At 50.9% G+C, this 22,500-nt stretch overlaps 1 protein-coding gene across 1 annotated transcript in view; it reads right to left on the reverse strand.

Moving 5' to 3' along the window:
- cacna1hb (calcium channel, voltage-dependent, T type, alpha 1H subunit b) overlaps positions 1–22,500 on the reverse strand; it is a 200,210-nt gene that overhangs the window by 23,491 nt on the left and 154,219 nt on the right. The window contains 2 exon segments of the mRNA XM_052515078.1: positions 19,531–19,723; positions 21,834–21,923. Of these exon segments, the coding sequence (XP_052371038.1) occupies positions 19,531–19,723; positions 21,834–21,923 (283 nt within the window).

Genomic DNA, 22,500 nt, shown 5'->3' on the forward strand with positions numbered 1-22,500 from the left:
CTCTCCTGGAACACACAGAGTAACCTGGTCATTAAACTGGGCCTCTCCTGGGCCTCTGTTACAACACACAGAGTAAGACTGGGCCTCTCCTGGGTAACCTGGTCATTAAACTGGGCCTCTCCTGGGCCTCTGGAACACACAGAGTAACCTGGTCATTAAACTGGGCCTCTCCTGGGCCTCTGTTACAACACACAGAGTAACCTGGTCATTAAACTGGGCTCTCTGGGCCTCTGGGCCTAACCTGGTCATTAAACTGGGCCTCTCCTGGGCCTCTGTTACAACACACAGAGTAACCTGGTCATTAAACTGGGCCTCTCCTGGGCCTCTGTTACAACACACAGAGTAACCTGGTCATTAAACTGGGCCTCTCCTGGGCCTCTGGAACACACAGAGTAACCTGGTCATTAAACTGGGCCTCTCCTGGGCCTCTGTTGGAACACACAGAGTAACCTGGTCATTAAACTGGGCCTCTGGGCCTCTGGGGCTGGTCATTCTGTTACAACACACAGAGTAACCTGGTCATTAAACTGGGCCTCTCCTGGGCCTCTGGAACACACAGAGTAACCTGGTCATTAAACTGGGCCTCTCCTGGGCCTCTGGAACACACAGAGTAACCTGGTCATTAAACTGGGCCTCTCCTGGGCCTCTGTTACAACACACAGAGTAACCTGGTCATTAAACTGGGCCTCTCCTGGGCCTCTGTTACAACACACAGAGTAACCTGGTCATTAAACTGGGCCTCTCCTGGGCCTCTGAACACACAGAGTAACCTGGTCATTAAACTGGGCCTCTCCTGGGCCTCTGTTACAACACACACAGAGTAACCTGGTCATTAAACTGGGCCTCTCCTGGGCCTCTGTTACAACACACAGAGTAACCTGGTCATTAAACTGGGCCTCTCCTGGGCCTCTGGAACACACAGAGTAACCTAACCTGGTCATTAAACTGGGCCTCTCCTGGGCCTCTGGAACACACAGAGTAACCTGGTCATTAAACTGGGCCTCTCCTGGGCCTCTGTTACAACACACAGAGTAACCTGGTCATTAAACTGGGCCTCTCCTGGGCCTCTGTTACAACACACAGAGTAACCTGGTCATTAAACTGGGCCTCTCCTGGGCCTCTGTTACAACACACAGAGTAACCTGGTCATTAAACTGGGCCTCTCCTGGGCCTCTGGAACACACAGAGTAACCTGGTCATTAAACTGGGCCTCTCCTGGGCCTCTGTTACAACACACAGAGTAACCTGGTCATTACTGGGCCTCTCCTGGGGGCCTCTCCTGGGCCTCTGGAACACACAGACTAAGTCATTAAACTGGGCTCTAACCTGGTCATTAAACTGGGCCTCTCCTGGGCCTCTGGAACACACAGAGTAACCTGGTCATTAAACTGGGCCTCTCCTGGGCCTCTGTTACAGACACACAGAGTAACCTGGTCATTAAACTGGGCCTCTCCTGGGCCTCTGGAACACAGAGTAACCTGGTCATTAAACTGGGCCTCTCCTGGGCCTCTGTTACAACACACAGAGTAACCTGGTCATTAAACTGGGCCTCTCCTGGGCCTCTGGAACACACAGAGTAACCTGGTCATTAAACTGGGCCTCTCCTGGGCCTCTGTTACAACACACAGAGTAACCTGGTCATTAAACTGGGCCTCTCCTGGGCCTCTGTTACAACACACAGAGTAACCTGGTCATTAAACTGGGCCTCTCCTGGGCCTCTGTTACAGACACACCAGAGTAAACCTGGTACACACACAGAGTAACCTGGTCATTAAACTGGGCCTCTCCTGGGCCTCTGTTACAACACACAGACTAACCTGGTCATTAAACTGGGCCTCTCCTGAACACACAGGCCATTCTGTTACAACACACAGAGTAACCTGGTCATTAAACTGGGCCTCTCCTGGGCCTCTGTTACAACACAAAGAGTAACCTGGTCATTAAACTGGGCCTCTCCTGGGCCTCTGTTACAACACACAGAGTAACCTGGTCATTAAACTGGGCCTCTCCTGGGCCTCTGGAACACACAGAGTAACCTGGTCATTAAACTGGGCCTCTCCTGGGCCTCTGTTACAACACACAGAGTAACCTGGTCATTAAACTGGGCCTCTCCTGGGCCTCTGTTACAACACACAGAGTAACCTGGTCATTAAACTGGGCCTCTCCTGGGCCTCTGTTACAACACACAGACTAACCTGGTCATTAAACTGGGCCTCTCCTGGGCCTCTGTTACAACACACAGAGTAACCTGGTCATTAAACTGGGCCTCTCCTGGGCCTCTGTTACAACACACAGAGTAACCTGGTCATTAAACTGGGCCTCTCCTGGGCCTCTGTTACAGACACACAGAGTAACCTGGTCATTAAACTGGGCCTCTCCTGGGCCTCTGGAACACACAGAGTAACCTGGTCATTAAACTGGGTCTCTCCTGGGCCTCTGTTACAACACACAGAGTAACCTGGTCATTAAACTGGGTCTCTCCTGGGCCTCTGTTACAACACACAGAGTAACCTGGTCATTAAACTGGGCCTCTCCTGGGCCTCTGGAACACACACAGAGTAACCTGGTCATTAAACTGGGCTCTCCTCCTGGGCCTGGTCATTCTGCCTCTCCTGGGAACACACAGAGTAACCTGGTCATTAAACTGGGCCTCTCCTGGGCCTCTGTTACAGACACACAGAGTAACCTGGTCATTAAACTGGGCCTCTCCTGGGCCTCTGTTACAGACACACAGAGTAACCTGGTCATTAAACTGGGCCTCTCCTGGGCCTCTGTTACAACACACAGAGTAACCTGGTCATTAAACTGGGCCTCCTCCTGGGCCATTCTGTTACAACACACAGAGTAACCTGGCCCTGTCATTAAACTGGGCCTCTCCTGGGCCTCTGTTACAACACACAGAGTAACCTGGTCATTAAACTGGGCCTCTCCTGGGCCTCTGTTACAACACACAGAGTAACCTGGTGGGCCTCTCCTGGGCCTCTGTTACAACACAACTGGGCCTCTCCTGGGCCTCTGTTACAACACACAGAGTAACCTGGTCATTAAACTGGGCCTCTCCTGGGCCTCTGTTACAACACACAGAGTAACCTGGTCATTAAACTGGGCCTCTCCTGGGCCTCTGTTACAACACACAGAGTAACCTGGTCATTAAACTGGGCCTCTCCTGGGCCTCTGTTACAACACACAGAGTAACCTGGTCATTAAACTGGGCCTCTCCTGGGCCTCTGTTACAACACACAGAGTAACCTGGTCATTAAACTGGGCCTCTCCTGGGCCTCTGTTACAACACACAGAGTAACCTGGTCATTAAACTGGGCCTCTCCTGGGCCTCTGTTACAACACACAGAGTAACCTGGTCATTAAACTGGGCCTCTCCTGGGCCTCTGTTACAACACACAGAGTAACCTGGTCATTAAACTGGGCCTCTCCTGGGCCTCTCTGGAACACACAGAGTAACCTGGTCATTAAACTGGGCCTCTCCTGGGCCTCTGTTACAACACACAGAGTAACCTGGTCATTAAACTGGGCCTCTCCTGGGCCTCTGTTAAACTCCTGGGCCTCACAACACACAGAGTAACCTGGTCATTAAACTGGGCCTCTCCTGGGCCTCTGTTACAGACACACAGAGTAACCTGGTCATTAAACTGGGTCATTAAACTCTCCTGGGCCTCTGTTACAATACACAGAGTAACCTGGTCATTAAACTGGGCCTCTCCTGGGCCTCTGTTACAACACACAGAGTAACCTGGTCATTAAACTGGGCCTCTCCTGGGCCTCTGTTACAACACACAGAGTAACCTGGTCATTAAACTGGGCCTCTCCTGGGCCTCTGGAACACACAGAGTAACCTGGTCATTAAACTGGGCCTCTCCTGGGCCTCTGGAACAACACACAGAGTAACCTGGTCATTAAACTGGGCCTCTCCTGGGCCTCTGTTACAACACACAGAGTAACCTGGTCATTAAACTGGGCCTCTCCTGGGCCTCTGTTACAACACACAGAGTAACCTGGTCATTAAACTGGGCCTCTCCTGGGCCTCTGTTACAACACACAGAGTAACCTGGTCATTAAACTGGGCCTCTCCTGGGCCTCTGTTACAGACACACAGAGTAACCTGGTCATTAAACTGGGCCTCTCCTGGGCCTCTGTTACAACACACAGAGTAACCTGGTCATTAAACTGGGCCTCTCCTGGGCCTCTGTTACAACACACAGAGTAACCTGGTCATTAAACTGGGCAGACACACTCTCCTGGGCCTCTCCTGGGCCTCTGTTACAACACACAGAGTAACCTGGTCATTAAACTGGGCCTCTCCTGGGCCTCTGTTACAACACACAGTAACCTGGTCATTAAACTGGGCCTCTCCTGGGCCTCTGTTAACCTGGTCATTAAACTGGGCCTCTCCTGGGCCTCTGTTACAACACACAGAGTAACCTGGTCATTAAACTGGGCCTCTCCTGGGCCTCTGTTACAACACACAGAGTAACCTGGTCATTAAACTGGGCCTCTCCTGGGCCTCTGTTACAACACACAGAGTAACCTGGTCATTAAACTGGGCCTCTCCTGGGCCTCTGTTACAACACACAGAGTAACCTGGTCATTAAACTGGGCCTCTCCTGGGCCTCTGTTACAACACACAGAGTAACCTGGTCATTAAACTGGGCCTCTCCTGGGCCTCTGTTACAACACACAGAGTAACCTGGTCATTAAACTGGGCCTCTCCTGGGCCTCTGTTACAACACACAGAGTAACCTGGTCATTAAACTGGGCCTCTCCTGGGCCTCTGTTACAGACACACAGAGTAACCTGGTCATTAAACTGGGCCTCTCCTGGGCCTCTGTTACAGTCATTAACACACAGAGTAACCTGGTCATTAAACTGGGCCTCTCCTGGGCCTCTGTTACAACACACAGAGTAACCTGGTCATTAAACTGGGCCTCTCCTGGGCCTCTGTTACAACACACAGAGTAACCTGGTCATTAAACTGGGCCTCTCCTGGGCCTCTGTTACAGACACACAGAGTAACCTGGTCATTAAACTGGGCCTCTCCTGGGCCTCTGTTACAACACACAGACTAACCTGGTCATTAAACTGGGCCTCTCCTGGGCCTCTGTTACAACACACAGTAACCTGGTCATTAACTGGGCCTCTCCTGGGCCTCTGTTACAACACACAGAGTAACCTGGGCTGGGCCTCTCCTGGGCCTCTGTTACAACACACAGAGTAACCTGGTCATTAAACTGGGCCTCTCCTGGGCCTCTGTTACAACACACAGAGTAACCTGGTCATTAAACTGGGCCTCTCCTGGGCCTCTGTTACAACACACAGAGTAACCTGGTCATTAAACTGGGCCTCTCCTGGGCCTCTGTTACACACACAGAGTAACCTGGTCATTAAACTGGGCCTCTCCTGGGCCTCTGTTACAACACACAGAGTAACCTGGTCATTAAACTGGGCCTCTCCTGGGCCTCTGTTACAACACACAGAGTAACCTGGTCATTAAACTGGGCCTCTCCTGGGCCTCTGTTACAACACACAGAGTAACCTGGTCATTAAACTGGGCTGGGCTCTCCTGGGCCTCTGTTACAACACACAGAGTAACCTGGTCATTAAACTGGGCCTCTCCTGGGCCTCTGTTACAACACACAGAGTAACCTGGTCATTAAACTGGGCCTCTCCTGGGCCTCTGTTACAGACACACAGAGTAACCTGGTCATTAAACTGGGCCTCTCCTGGGCCTCTGTTACAACACACAGAGTAACCTGGTCATTAAACTGGGCCTCTCCTGGGCCTCTGGAACACACAGAGTAACCTGGTCATTAAACTGGGCCTCTCCTGGGCCTCTGTTACAACACACAGAGTAACCTGGTCATTAAACTGGGCCTCTCCTGGGCCTCTGTTACAACACACAGAGTAACCTGGTCATTAAACTGGGCCTCTCCTGGGCCTCTGTTACAACACACAGAGTAACCTGGTCATTAAACTGGGCCTCTCCTGGGCCTCTGTTACAGACACACAGAGTAACCTGGTCATTAAACTGGGCCTCTCCTGGGCCTCTGTTACAACACACAGAGTAACCTGGTCATTAAACTGGGCCTCTCCTGGGCCTCTGTTACACACACAGAGTAACCTGGTCATTAAACTGGGCCTCTCCTGGGCCTCTGTTACAGACACACAGAGTAACCTGGTCATTAAACTGGGCCTCTCCTGGGCCTCTGTTACAACACTGGGCCTCTCCTGGGCCTCACAGAGTAACCTGGTCATTAAACTGGGCCTCTCCTGGGCCTCTGTTACAACACACAGAGTAACCTGGTCATTAAACTGGGCCTCTCCTGGGCCTCTGTTACAACACACAGAGTAACCTGGTCATTAAACTGGGTAACCTCTCCTGGGCCTCTGTTACAACACACAGAGTAACCTGGTCATTAAACTGGGCCTCTCCTGGGCCTCTGTTACAGACACACAGAGTAACCTGGTCATTAAACTGGGCCTCTCCTGGGCCTCTGTTACACACACAGAGTAACCTGGTCAGTTACAGACACACAGTAACCTGGTCATTAAACTGGGCCTCTCCTGGGCCTCTGTTACAGACACACAGAGTAACCTGGTCATTAAACTGGGCCTCTCCTGGGCCTCTGTTACAGACACACAGAGTAACCTGGTCATTAAACTGGGCCTCTCCTGGGCCTCTGTTACAGACACACAGAGTAACCTGGTCATTAAACTGGGCCTCTCCTGGGCCTCTGTTACAACACACAGAGTAACCTGGTCATTAAACTGGGCCTCTCCTGGGCCTCTGTTACAACACACAGAGTAACCTGGTCATTAAACTGGGCCTCTCCTGGGCCTCTGTTACAACACACAGAGTAACCTGGTCATTAAACTGGGCCTCTCCTGGGCCTCTGTTACAACACACAGAGTCATTAACCTGGTCATTAACACTGGGCCTCTCCTGGGCCTCTGTTACAACACACAGAGTAACCTGGTCATTAAACTGGGCCTCTCCTGGGCCTCTGTTACAACACACAGAGTAACCTGGTCATTAAACTGGGCCTCTCCTGGGCCTCTGTTACAACACACAGAGTAACCTGGTCATTACTGGGCCTCTCCTGGGCCTCTGTTACAACACACAGAGTAACCTGGTCATTAAACTGGGCCCTCCTGGGCTCTTACAACACACAGAGTAACCTGGTCATTAAACTGGGCCTCTCCTGGGCCTCTGTTACAACACACAGAGTAACCTGGTCATTAAACTGGGCTCTCTCCTGGGCCTCTGGAACACACAGAGTAACCTGGTCATTAAACTGGGCCTCTCCTGGGCCTCTGTTACAACACACAGAACTGGGCCTCTCCTGGGCCTCTGTAACCTGGTCATTAAACTGGGCCTCTCCTGGGCCTCTGTTACAACACACAGAGTAACCTGGTCATTAAACTGTTGGGCCTCAACACACAGAGTAACCTGGTCATTAAACTGGGCCTCTCCTGGGCCTCTGTTACAACACACAGAGTAACCTGGTCATTAAACTGGGCCTCTCCTGGGCCTCTGTTACAGACACACAGAGTAACCTGGTCATTAAACTGGGCCTCTCCTGTTGGGCCTCTGTTACAACACACAGAGTAACCTGGTCATTAAACTGGGCCTCTCCTGGGCCTCTGTTACAACACACAGAGTAACCTGGTCATTAAACTGGGCCTCTCCTGGGCCTCTGTTACAGACACACCAGTCATTAAACTGGGCCTCTCCTGGTCTGTTACAGACACAAAGTAACCTGGTCATTAAACTGGGCCTCTCCTGGGCCTCTGTTACAACACACAGAGTAACCTGGTCATTAAACTGGGCCTCTCCTGGGCCTCTGTTACAACACACAGAGTAACCTGGTCATTAAACTGGGCCTCTCCTGGGCCTCTGTTACAACACACAGAGTAACCTGGTCATTAAACTGGGCCTCTCCTGGGCCTCTGTTACAACACACAGAGTAACCTGGTCATTAAACTGGGCCTCTCCTGGGCCTCTGTTACAGACACACAGAGTAACCTGGTCATTAAACTGGGCCTCTCCTGGGCCTCTGTTACAGACACACAGAGTAACCTGGTCATTAAACTGGGCCTCTCCTGGGCCTCTGTTACAGACACACAGAGTAACCTGGTCATTAAACTGGGCTCTGTTCTCTGGTCATTAAACTGGGCCTCTGTTACAGACACACAGAGTAACCTGGTCATTAAACTGGGCCTCTCCTGGGCCTCTGTTACAGACACACAGAGTAACCTGGTCATTAAACTGGGCCTCTCCTGGGCCTCTGTTACAACACACAGAGTAACCTGGTCATTAAACTGGGCCTCTCCTGGGCCTAACCTGTTACAACACACAGAGTAACCTGGTCTGGGCCTCTCCTTAAACTGGGCCTCTCTCCTGGGCCTCTGTTACAACACACAGAGTAACCTGGTCATTAAACTGGGCCTCTCCTGGGCCTCTGTTACAACACACAGAGTAACCTGGTCATTAAACTGGGCCTCTCCTGGGCCTCTGTTACAGACACACAGAGTAACCTGGTCATTAAACTGGGCCTCTCCTGGGCCTCTGTTACAACACACAGAGTAACCTGGTCATTAAACTGGGCCTCTCCTGGGCCTCTGTTACAGACACACAGAGTAAGTCATTAAACTGGGCTCTCCTGGGCCTCTGTTAACCTGGTCATTAAACTGGGCCTCTCTGGGCCTCTGTTACACACACAGAGTAACCTGGTCATTCTGTTACAACACACAGAGTAACCTGGTCATTAAACTGGGCCTCTCCTGGGCCTCTGTTACAACACACAGAGTAACCTGGTCATTAAACTGGGCCTCTCCTGGGCCTCTGTTACAGACACACAGAGTAACCTGGTCATTAAACTGGGCCTCTCCTGGGCCTCTGTTACAACACACAGAGTAACCTGGTCATTAAACTGGGCCTCTCCTGGGCCTCTGTAACAACACACAGAGTAACCTGGTCATTAAACTGGGCCTCTCCTGGGCCTCTGTTACAGACACACAGAGTAACCTGGTCATTAAACTGGGCCTCTCCTGGGCCTCTGTTACAGACACACAGAGTAACCTGGTCATTAAACTGGGCCTCTCCTGGGCCTCTGTTACAGACACACAGAGTAACCTGGTCATTAAACTGGGCCTCTCCTGGGCCTCTGTTACAACACACAGAGTAACCTGGTCATTAAACTGGGCCTCTCCTGGGCCTCTGTTACAGACACACAGAGTAACCTGGTCATTAAACTGGGCCTCTCCTGGGCCTCTGTTACAACACACAGAGTAACCTGGTCATTAAACTGGGCCTCTCCTGGGCCTCTGTTACAACACACAGAGTAACCTGGTCATTAAACTGGGCCTCTCCTGGGCCTCTGTTCATTAAACACACAGAGTAACCTGGTCATTAAACTGGGCCTCTCCTGGGCCTCTGTTACAACACACAGAGTAACCTGGTTACTGGGCCTCTCCTGGGCCTCTGTTACACACAGAGTAACCTGGTCATTAAACTGGGCCTCTCCTGGGCCTCTGTTACAGACACACAGAGTAACCTGGTCATTAAACTGGGCCTCTCCTGGGCCTCTGTTACAGACACACAGAGTAACCTGGTCATTAAACTGGGCCTCTCCTGGGCCTCTGTTACAACACATTAAACAGCCTCTCCTGGGCCTCTGTTACAACACACAGAGTAACCTGGTCATTAAACTGGGCCTCTCCTGGGCCTCTGTTACAACACACAGAGTAACCTGGTCATTAAACTGGGCCTCTCCTGGGCCTCTGTTACAGACACACAGAGTAACCTGGTCATTAAAAACACAGAGTAACCTGGTCATTAAACTGGGCCTCTCCTGGGCCTCTGTTACAACACACAGAGTAACCTGGTCATTAAACTGGGCCTCTCCTGGGCCTCTGTTACAGACACACAGAGTAACCTGGTCATTAAACTGGGCCTCTCCTGGGCCTCTGTTAGAACACACAGAGTAACCTGGTCATTAAACTGGGCCTCTCCTGGGCCTCTGGAACAACACACAGAGTAACCTGGTCATTAAACTGGGCCTCTCCTGGGCCTCTGTTACAGACACACAGACTAACCTGGTCATTAAACTGGGCCTCTCCTGGGCCTCTGTTACAGACACACAGAGTAACCTGGTCATTAAACTGGGCCTCTCCTGGGCCTCTGTAACCTGGTCATTAAACTGGGCCTCTCCTGGGCCTCTGTTACACACAGAGTAACCTGGTCATTAAACTGGGCCTCTCCTGGGCCTCTGTTACAACACACAGAGTAACCTGGTCATTAAACTGGGCCTCTCCTGGGCCTCTGTTACAACACACAGAGTAACCTGGTCATTAAACTGGGCCTCTCCTGGGCCTCTGTTACAGACACACAGAGTAACCTGGTCATTAAACTGGGCCTCTCCTGGGCCTCTGTTACAGACACACAGAGTAACCTGGTCATTAAACTGGGCCTCTCCTGGGCCTCTGCCACAGAGTAACCTGGTCATTAAACTGGGCCTCTCCTGGGCCTCTGACACACAGAGTAACCTGGTCATTAAACTGGGCCTCTCCTGGGCCTCTGTTACAGACACACAGAGTAACCTGGTCATTAAACTGGGCCTCTCCTGGGCCTCTGTTACAACACACAGAGTAACCTGGTCATTAAACTGGGCCTCTCCTGGGCCTCTGTTACAGACACACAGAGTAACCAGTCATTAAACTGGGCCTCTCCTGGGCCTCTGTTACAGACACACAGAGTAACCTGGTCATTAAACTGGGCCTCTCCTGGGCCTCTGTTACAACACACAGAGTAACCTGGTCATTAAACTGGGCCTCTCCTGGGCCTCTGTTACAGACACACAGAGTAACCTGGTCATTAAACTGGGCCTCTCCTGGGCCTCTGGAACACACAGAGTAACCTGGTCATTAAACTGGGCCTCTCCTGGGCCTCTGTTACAACACACAGAGTAACCTGGTCATTAAACTGGGCCTCTCCTGGGCCTCTGTTACAGACACACAGAGTAACCTGGTCATTAAACTGGGTCTCTCCTGGGCCTCTGTTACAGACACACAGAGTAACCTGGTCATTAAACTGGGCCTCCTGGGCCTCTGTTACAGACACACAGAGTAACCTGGTCATTAAACTGGCCTCTCCTGGGCCTCTGTTACAGACACACAGAGTAACCTGGTCATTACACACAGAGTAACCTGGTCATTAAACTGGGCCTCTCCTGGGCCTCTGTTACAGACACACAGAGTAACCTGGTCATTAAACTGGCCTCTGTTCTCTCATTAAACTGGGCCTCTGTTACAGACACACAGAGTAACCTGGTCATTAAACTGGGCCTCTCCTGGGCCTCTGTTACAACACACAGAGTAACCTGGTCATTAAACTGGGCCTCTCCTGGGCCTCTGTTACAACACACAGAGTAACCTGGTCATTAAACTGGGCCTCTCCTGGGCCTCTGTTACAACACACAGAGTAACCTGGTCATTAAACTGGGCCTCTCCTGGGCCTCTGTTACAGACACACAGAGTAACCTGGTCATTAAACTGGGCCTCTCCTGGGCCTCTGTTACAACACACAGAGTAACCTGGTCATTAAACTGGGCCTCTCCTGGGCCTCTGTTACAGACACACAGAGTAACCTGGTCATTAAACTGGGCCTCTCCTGGGCCTCTGTTACAACACACAGAGTAACCTGGTCATTAAACTGGGCCTCTCCTGGGCCTCTGTTACAGACAAACAGAGTAACCTGGTCACTGGGCCTCTCCTTCTGTTACAGACAACTGGGCCTCCTGGGCCTCTGTTACAACACACAGAGTAACCTGGTCATTAAACTGGGCCTCTCCTGGGCCTCTGTTACAGACACACAGAGTAACCTGGTCATTAAACTGGGTCTCTCCTGGGCCTCTGTTACAGACACACAGAGTAACCTGGTCATTAAACTGGGCCTCTCCTGGGCCTCTGTTACAGACACACAGAGTAACCTGGTCATTAAACTGGGCTCTCTCAGAGTAACCTGGTCATTAAACTGGGCCTCCTGGGCCTCAACACACAGAGTAACCTGGTCATTAAACTGGGCCTCTCCTGGGCCTCTGTTACAGACTCACAGAGTAACCTGGTCATTAAACTGGGTCTCTCCTGGGCCTCTGTTACAGACACACAGTAACCTGGTCATTAAACTGGGCCTCTCCTGGGCCTCTGTTACATACACACAGAGTAACCTGGTCATTAAACTGGGCCTCTCCTGGGCCTCTGTTACAGACACACAGAGTAACCTGGTCATTAAACTGGGCCTCTCCTGGGCCTCTGTTACAGACACACAGACTAACCTGGTCATTAAACTGGGCCTCTCCTGGGCCTCTGTTACAGACACACAGAGTAACCTGGTCATTAAACTGGGCCTCTCCTGGGCCTCTGGAACACACAGAGTAACCTGGTCATTAAACTGGGCCTCTCCTGGGCCTCTGTTACAGACACACAGACCTGGTAACCTGGTCTGGTCATTAAACTGGGCCTCTCCTGGGCCTCTGTTACCTGGTCATTAAAACACACAGAGTAACCTGGTCATTAAACTGGGCCTCTCCTGGGCCTCTGTTACAACACACAGAGTAACCTGGTCATTAAACTGGGCCTCTCCTGGGCCTCTGTTACAGACACACAGAGTAACCTGGTCATTAAACTGGGCCTCTCCTGGGCCTCTGTTACAGACACACAGAGTAACCTGGTCATTAAACTGGGCCTCTCCTGGGCCTCTGTTACAGACACACAGAGTAACCTGGTCATTAAACTGGGCCTCTCCTGGGCCTCTGTTACAGACACACAGAGTAACCTGGTCATTAAACTGGGCCTCTCCTGGGCCTCTGTTACAGACACACAGAGTAACCTGGTCATTAAACTGGGCCTCTCCTGGGCCTCTGTTACAGACACACAGAGTAACCTGGTCATTAAACTGGGCCTCTCCTGGGCCTCTGTTACAGACACACAGAGTAACCTGGTCATTAAACTGGGCCTCTCCTGGGCCTCTGTTACAACACACAGAGTAACCTGGGACACACAGAGTAACCTGGTCATTAAACTGGGCCTCTCCTGGGCCTCTGTTACAGACACACAGAGTAACCTGGTCATTAAACTGGGCCTCTCCTGGGCCTCTGTTACAACACACAGAGTAACCTGGTCATTAAACCTGGTCATTAAACTGGGCCTCTCCTGGGCCTCTGTTACAGACACACAGAGTAACCTGGTCATTAAACTGGGCCTCTCCTGGGCCTCTGTTACAGACACACAGAGTAACCTGGTCATTAAACTGGGCCTCTCCTGGGCCTCTGTTACAGACACACAGAGTAACCTGGTCATTAAACTGGGCCTCTCCTGGGCCTCTGTTACAGACACACAGAGTAACCTGGTCATTAAACTGGGCCTCTCCTGGGCCTCTGTTACAACACACAGAGTAACCTGGTCATTAAACTGGGCCTCTCCTGGGCCTCTGTTACAGACACACAGAGTAACCTGGTCATTAAACTGGGCCTCTCCTGGGCCTCTGTTACAGACACAGTAACCTGGTCATTAAACTGGGCCTCTCCTGGGCCTCTGAGTAACCTGGTCATTAAACTGGGCCTCTCCTGGGCCTCTGTTACAGACACACAGAGTAACCTGGTCATTAAACTGGGCCTCTCCTGGGCCTCTGTTACAGACACACAGAGTAACCTGGTCATTAAACTGGGCCTCTCCTGGGCCTCTGGTCATTAAACTGGGCCTCTCCTGGGGAACACACAGAGTAACCTGGTCATTAAACTGGGCCTCTCCTGGGCCTCTGTTACAGACACACAGAGTAACCTGGTCATTAAACTGGGCCTCTCCTGGGCCTCTGTTACAGACACACAGAGTAACCTGGTCATTAAACTGGGCCTCTCCTGGGCCTCTGTTACAGACACACAGAGTAACCTGGTCATTAAACTGGGCCTCTCCTGGGCCTCTGTTACAGACACACAGAGTAACCTGGTCATTAAACTGGGCCAGAGTAACCTCATTAAACTGGGCCTCTCCTGGGCCTCTGTTACAGACACACAGAGTAACCTGGTCATTAAACTGGGCCTCTCCTGGGCCTCTGTTACAGACACACAGAGTAACCTGGTCATTAAACTGGGCCTCTCCTGGGCCTCTGTTACAGACACACAGAGTAACCTGGTCATTAAACTGGGCCTCTCCTGGGCCTCTGTTACAGACACACAGAGTAACCTGGTCATTAAACTGGGCCTCTCCTGGGCCTCTGTTACAGACACACAGAGTAACCTGGTCATTAAACTGGGCCTCTCCTGGGCCTCTGTTACATTAAACTGGGCCTCTCCTGGGCCTCTGTTAACCTGGTCATTAAACTGGGCCTCTCCTGGGCCTCTGTTACAGACACACAGAGTAACCTGGTCATTAAACTGGGCCTCTCCTGGGCCTCTGTTACAGACACACAGAGTAACCTGGTCATTAAACTGGGCCTCTCCTGGGCCTCTGTTACAGACACACAGAGTAACCTGGTCATTAAACTGGGCCTCTCCTGGGCCTCTGTTACAGACACACAGAGTAACCTGGTCATTAAACTGGGCCTCTCCTGGGCCTCTGTTACAGACACACAGAGTAACCTGGTCATTAAACTGGGCCTCTCCTGGGCCTCTGTTACAGACACACAGAGTAACCTGGTCATTAAACTGGGCCTCTCCTGGGCCTCTGTTACAACACACACATTAAACTGGGCCTCTCCTGGGCCTCTGTTACAGACACACAGAGTAACCTGGTCATTAAACTGGGCCTCTCCTGGGCCTCTGTTACAGACACACAGAGTAACCTGGTCATTAAACTGGGCCTCTCCTGGGCCTCTGTTACAGACACACAGAGTAACCTGGTCATTAAACTGGGCCTCCTGGGCCTCTGACACACAGAGTAACCTGGTCATTAAACTGGGCCTCTCCTGGGGAACACACAGAGTAACCTGGTCATTAAACTGGGCCTCTCCTGGGCCTCTGTTACAACACACAGAGTAACCTGGTCATTAAACTGGGCCTCTCCTGGGCCTCTGTTACACACACAGAGTAACCTGGTCATTAAACTGGGCCTCTCCTGGGCCTCTGTTACAACACACAGAGTAACCTGGTCATTAAACTGGGCCTCTCCTGGGCCTCTGTTACAACACACAGAGTAACCTGGTCATTAAACTGGGCCTCTCCTGGGCCTCTGTTACAGACACACAGAGTAACCTGGTCATTAAACTGGGCCTCTCCTGGGCCTCTGTTACAGACACAGAGTAACCTGGTCATTAAACTGGGCCTCTCCTGGGCCTCTGTTACAGACACACAGAGTAACCTGGTCATTAAACTGGGCCTCTCCTGGGCCTCTGTTACAGACACACAGAGTAACCTGGTCATTAAACTGGGCCTCTCCTGGGCCTCTGTTACAGACACACAGAGTAACCTGGTCATTAAACTGGGCCTCTCCTGGGCCTCTGTTACAGACACACAGAGTAACCTGGTCATTAAAGACACACAGAGTAACCTGGTCATTAAATTACAGACACACAGAGTAACCTGGTCATTAAACTGGGCCTCTCCTGGGCCTCTGTTACAGACACACAGAGTAACCTGGTCATTAAACTGGGCCTCTCCTGGGCCTCTGTTACAGACACACAGAGTAACCTGGTCATTAAACTGGGCCTCTCCTGGGCCTCTGTTACAGACACACAGAGTAACCTGGTCATTAAACTGGGCCTCTCCTGGGCCTCTGTTACAGACACACAGAGTAACCTGGTCATTAAACTGGGCCTCTCCTGGGCCTCTGTTACAGACACACAGAGTAACCTGGTCATTAAACTGGGCCTCTCCTGGGCCTCTGGGGAACACACAGAGTAACCTGGTCATTAAACTGGGCCTCTCCTGGGCCTCTGTTACAACACACAGAGTAACCTGGTCATTAAACTGGGCTCTCCTGGGCCTCTGGAACACACAGAGTAACCTGGTCATTAAACTGGGCCTCTCCTGGGCCTCTGTTACAGACACACAGAGTAACCTGGTCATTAAACTGGGCCTCTCCTGGGCCTCTGTTACAACACACAGAGTAACCTGGTCATTAAACTGGGCCTCTCCTGGGCCTCTGGAACACACAGAGTAACCTGGTCATTAAACTGGGCCTCTCCTGGGCCTCTGTTACAACACACAGAGTAACCTGGTCATTAAACTGGGCCTCTCCTGGGCCTCTGTTACAACACACAGAGTAACCTGGTCATTAAACTGGGCCTCTCCTGGGCCTCTGGAACACACAGAGTAACCTGGTCATTAAACTGGGCCTCTCCTGGGCCTCTGTTACAACACACAGAGTAACCTGGTCATTAAACTGGGCCTCTCCTGGGCCTCTGTTACAACACACAGAGTAACCTGGTCATTAAACTGGGCCTCTCCTGGGCCTCTGGAACACACAGAGTAACCTGGTCATTAAACTGGGCCTCTCCTGGGCCTCTGTTACAACACACAGAGTAACCTGGTCATTAAACTGGGCCTCTCCTGGGCCTCTGTTAACCTGGTCATTAAACTGGGCCTCTCCTGGGCCTCTGTTACAACACACAGAGTAACCTGGTCATTAAACTGGGCCTCTCCTGGGCCTCTGTTACAGACACACAGAGTAACCTGGTCATTAAACTGGGCCTCTCCTGGGCCTCTGTTACAACACACAGAGTAACCTGGTCATTAAACTGGGCCTCTCCTGGGCCTCTGTTACAACACACAGAGTAACCTGGTCATTAAACTGGGCCTCTCCTGGGCCTCTGGAACACACAGAGAGTAACCTGGTCATTAGTAACCTGGGCCTCTCCTGGGCCTCTGTTACAGACACACAGAGTAACCTGGTCATTAAACTGGGCCTCTCCTGGGCCTCTGGAACACACAGAGTAACCTGGTCATTAAACTGGGCCTCTCCTGGGCCTCTGTTACAACACACAGAGTAACCTGGTCATTAAACTGGGCCTCTCCTGGGCCTCTGGAACACACAGAGTAACCTGGTCTGGGCCTCTCCTGGGCCTCTGAACACACAGAGTAACCTGGTCATTAAACTGGGCCTCTCCTGGGCCTCTGTTACAACACACAGAGTAACCTGGTCATTAAACTGGGCCTCTCCTGGGCCTCTGGAACACACAGAGTAACCTGGTCATTAAACTGGGCCTCTCCTGGGCCTCTGTTCACAGACACACAGAGTAACCTGGTCATTAAACTGGGCCTCTCCTGGGCCTCTGTTACAGACACACAGAGTAACCTGGTCATTAAACTGGGCCTCTCCTGGGCCTCTGTTACAGACACACAGTAAGTAACCTGGTCACAGAGTAACCTGGTCATTAAACTGGGCCTCTCCTGGGCCTCTGTTACAGACACACAGAGTAACCTGGTCATTAAACTGGGCCTCTCCTGGGCCTCTGTTACAACACACAGAGTAACCTGGTCATTAAACTGGGCCTCTCCTGGGCCTCTGTTACAGACACACAGAGTAACCTGGTCATTAAACTGGGCCTCTCCTGGGCCTCTGTTACAACACACAGAGTAACCTGGTCATTAAACTGGGCCTCTCCTGGGCCTCTGTTACAGACAAACAGAGTAACCTGGTCATTAAACTGGGCCTCTCCTGGGCCTCTGGAACACACAGAGTAACCTGGTCATTAAACTGGGCCTCTCCTGGGCCTCTGTTACAGACACACAGAGTAACCTGGTCATTAAACTGGGCCTCTCCTGGGCCTCTGTTACAGACACACAGAGTAACCTGGTCATTAAACTGGGCCTCTCCTGGGCCTCTGGAACACACAGAGTAACCTGGTCATTAAACTGGGCCTCTCCTGGGCCTCTGTTACAAACACACAGAGTAACCTGGTCATTAAACTGGGCCTCTCCTGGGCCTCTGTTACAGACACACTGAGTAACCTGGTCATTAAACTGGGCCTCTCCTGGGCCTCTGGAACACACAGAGTAACCTGGTCATTAAACTGGGCCTCTCCTGGGCCTCTGGAACACACAGAGTAACCTGGTCATTAAACTGGGCCTCTCCTGGGCCTCTGTTACAGACACACAGAGTAACCTGGTCATTAAACTGGGCTCTCCTGGGCCTCTGTTACAGACACACAGAGTAACCTGGTCATTAACTGGGCCTCCTGGGCCTCTGGACACACAGAGTAACCTGGTCATTAAACTGGGCCTCTCCTGGGCCTCTGTTACAGACACACAGAGTAACCTGGTCATTAAACTGGGCCTCTCCTGGGCCTCTGTTACAGACACACAGAGTAACCTGGTCATTAAACTGGGCCTCTCCTGGGCCTCTGTTACAGACACACAGAGTAACCTGGTCATTAAACTGGGCCTCTCCTGGGCCTCTGTTACAGACAGACAGAGTAACCTGGTCATTAAACTGGGCTTCTCCTGGGCCTCTGTTACAGACACACAGAGTAACCTGGTCATTAAACTGGTCGTCTGTAGATCAGGGACAACAGTAAAACATATTCTGGTATGAGGTCATCGATGAAGTTACTGCCAGAGAGTTGTGACTGTGTGTGTGTGTGTGTGTGTGTGTGTGTGTGTGTGTGTGTGTGTGTGTGTGTGTGTGTGTGTGTGTGTGTGTGTGTGTGTGTGTGTGTGTGTGTGTGTGTGTGTGTGTGTAGATGAAACTGCTGCCTCAGGAGTTCCATTCTATCCATCACCATCTCAAGGTCTCACACACACACACACACACACACACACACACACACACACACACACACACACACACACACACACACACACACACACACACACACACACAGACACACAGTATCCATCACCATCTCAAGGTGTCTTTGGCCAGAAAAGCGTCTCTGTTTGCCAGGAAGTTTATGTCACGATGAGCTGAACACGATGATAGACTGCAGATAGAGGGGTGTGTGTTTGGGTCTGTGTGTGTGTGTGTGTGTGTGTGTGTGTGTGTGTGTGTGTGTGTGTGTGTGTGTGTGTGTGTGTGTGTGTGTGTGTGTGTGTGTGTGTGTGTGTGTGTGTGTGTGTGTGTGAGGAAACAGTATGTGTCCAGTATGTGTCCAAATTCAGAAGCAACATGTCTTCCCTCCCTCCCTCCCTCCCTCTCTCCCTCCCTCCCTCCCTCCCTGTCTTACTCCTCCTCCTCTTCTCTGCTCTCTTGGCTCTCTTCTGCTCCCTCCCTCCCTCCCTCCCTCCCTCCCTCCCTCCCTCCCTCCCTCTTACTCCTCCCTCCCTCCCCCCTCCCTCCTCCCCCTCCCTCCCCTCCCTCTTACTCCTCCTCCTCTTCTCTGCTCTCTTGGCTCTCTTCTACCCCTCCCTCCCTCCCTCCCTCCCTCCCTCCCTCCCTCCCTCCCTCTTACTCCTCCTCCTCTTCTCTGCTCTCTTGGCTCTCTTCTCCTCCCCCTCCCTCCCTCCCTGCTCCCTCCCTCCCTCCCTCCCTCCCTCCCTCCTACTCCTCCCTCCCTCCCCCCTCCCTCCTCCCCCTCCCTCTTACTCCTCCTCCTCTTCTCTGCTCTCTTGGCTCTCTTCTCCTCCCGGGCCTTGGCCTCCTCTTCCTCCTGGTCCTGACGACACTTGTGGAAGTTCTCCACGACGACGCCCACGAACATGTTGAGGACGAAGAAACTGACGATGAGGAGGAAGGAGATGAAGAACAGGAGCATCCACGGGTTGTGGTTCCTCACCGGCTGGAGGACGAAGATAAACCACAATATCAGAAACGGAAAAGGAGAAAAGGACTTATTGGTTCTACTGCCTCAACACTCATCAGGACTTATTGGTTCTACTGCCTCAACACTCATCAGGACTTATTGGTTCTACTGTTGTACTGCCTCAACACTCATCAGGACTTATTGGTTCTACTGCCTCAACACTCATCAGGACTTATTGGTTCTACTGTTGTACTGCCTCAACACTCATCAGGACTTATTGGTTCTACTGTTCTACTGCCTCAACACTCATCAGGACTTATTGGTTCTACTGCCTCAACACTCATCAGGACTTATTGGTTCTACTGCCTCAACACTCATCAGGACTTATTGGTTCTACTGCCTCAACACTCATCAGGACTTATTGGATCTACTGCCTCAACACTCATCAGGACTTATTGGTTTGACTGTTGTACTGCCTCAACCCTCATCAGGACTTATTGGTTCTACTGTTGTACTGCCTCAACACTCATCAGGACTTATTGGTTCTACTGTTGTACTGCCTCAACACTCATCAGGACTTATTGGTTCTACTGCCACAACACTCATCAGGACTTATTGGTTCTACTGCCTCAACACTCATCAGGACTTATTGGTTCGACTGTTGTACTGCCTCAACACTGATCAGGACTTATTGGTTCTACTGCCTCAACACTCATCAGGACTTTTTGGTTCTACTGCCTCATCACACATCAGGACTTTTGGTTCTACTGCCTCAACACTGATCAGGACTTATTGGATCTACTGTTGTACTGGAGGCCGGTATCAGTACTATGTGGGGACTACCAGAGGCAGGTAGCAGTACTATGTGGGGACTACCAGAACAGACCTAGAGTTCTGTAGCAGTACTATGTGGGGACTACCAGAACAGATCTAGAGGCCTGTAGCAGTACTATGTGGGGACTACCAGAACAGACCTAGAGTTCTGTAGCAGTACTATGTGGGGACTACCAGAACAGATCTAGAGGCCTGTAGCAGTACTATGTGGGGACTACCAGAACAGACCTGGAGGCATGTAGCAGTACTATGTGGGGACTACCAGAGGCCTGTAGCAGTAAAGCGTCTGCTAAATGGCATATATTATTATTATTATTATTATTATGTGGGGTCTACCAGAACAGACCTAGAGGCCGGTAGCAGTACTATGTGGGGACTACCAGAACAGACCCAGAGGCCTGTAGCAGTACTATGTGGGGACTACCAGAGGCCTGTAGCAGTACTATGTGGGGACTACCAGAGGCCTGTAGCAGTACTATGTGGGGACTACCAGAGGCCTGTAGCAGTACTATGTGGGGACTACCAGAACAGACCTAGAGGCCTGTAGCAGTACTATGTGGGGACTACCAGAACAGACCTAGAGGCCTGTAGCAGTACTATGTGGGGACTACCAGAACAGACCTAGAGGCCTGTAGCAGTACTATGTGGGGACTACCAGAGGCCTGTAGCAGTACTATGTGGGGACTACCAGAGGCCTGTAGCAGTACTATGTGGGGACTACCAGAACAGACCTAGAGGCCTGTAGCAGTACTATGTGGGGACTACCAGAACAGACCTAGAGGCCTGTAGCAGTACTATGTGGGGACTACCAGAACAGACCTAGAGGCCTGTAGCAGTACTATGTGGGGACTACCAGAACAGACCTAGAGGCCTGTAGCAGTACTATGTGGGGACTACCAGAACAGACCTTGAGGCCTGTAGTAGTACTATGTGGGGACTACCAGAGGCCTGTAGCAGTACTATGTGGGGACTACCAGAGGCCTGTAGCAGTACTATGTGGGGACTACCAGAGACCTATTACCTGATTTGCTCAGAAAGCCTAAAAGGTTAAAAAATCAAATCAGAACCCTGTTCCATCTCAATTTCATTCAATAAACTTTATTGGCATATACAGCCAAACACGGATATCGCCAAGACGGTTGAATACCTGTTGAGGTGTGTGTGTGTGTGTGTGTGTGTGTGTGTGTGTGTGTGTGTGTGTGTGTGTGTGTGTGTGTGTGTGTGTGTGTGTGTGTGTGTGTGTGTGTGTGTGTGTGTGTGTGTGTGTGTGTGTGTGTGTGTGTGTGTGTGTGTGTGTGTGTGTGTGTGTTACCTGCTGGTCTACCCCCACGGCGTCCAGTCCGTCATACATGATGCTGACCCACCCGTCTTTAGAGGACAGGACAAACAGAGACATCAACGCCTAGACAGACAGACAGACAGACAGACAGACAGACAGACAGACAGACAGACAGACAGACAGACAGACAGACAGACAGACAGACAGACAGACAGACAGACAGACAGACAGACAGACAGGAAAGGGAAAAGAAGATATAACTCAGACCTCTCCTTTCCTCATCTTCTTTTAATTCAATTCATTTCAATTCATTTCAATTAAATTAAATTCATTTCATTCCAATTAATTTCAATTAATTTCAATTCAATTAAATTCATTTCAATTAATTCCAATTCAATTCAGTTCATTTCAATTCATTTCAATTCATTTCAATTAATTCCAATTCAATTCAGTTCATTTCAATTCATTTCAATTCATTTCAATTCATTCCAATTCAATTCAGTTCATTTCAATTCATTTCAGTTCATTTCAATTCATTTCAATTCATTTAAATTCATTTAAATTAATTCCAATTCAATTCAGTTCATTTCAATTCATTTCAATTCATTTCAATTAATTCCAATTCAAAGGGCGTTATTGGGATCCATATGTTTACATTGGAAAAAGTAAGATAATGAATTAAAGAATCCAGTGTGTGTGT

The sequence above is a fragment of the Oncorhynchus keta genome, unplaced genomic scaffold (genome assembly GCF_023373465.1).
Source record: "Oncorhynchus keta strain PuntledgeMale-10-30-2019 unplaced genomic scaffold, Oket_V2 Un_scaffold_21284_pilon_pilon, whole genome shotgun sequence".
NCBI classification, from domain to species: Eukaryota; Metazoa; Chordata; class Actinopteri; order Salmoniformes; family Salmonidae; genus Oncorhynchus; species Oncorhynchus keta.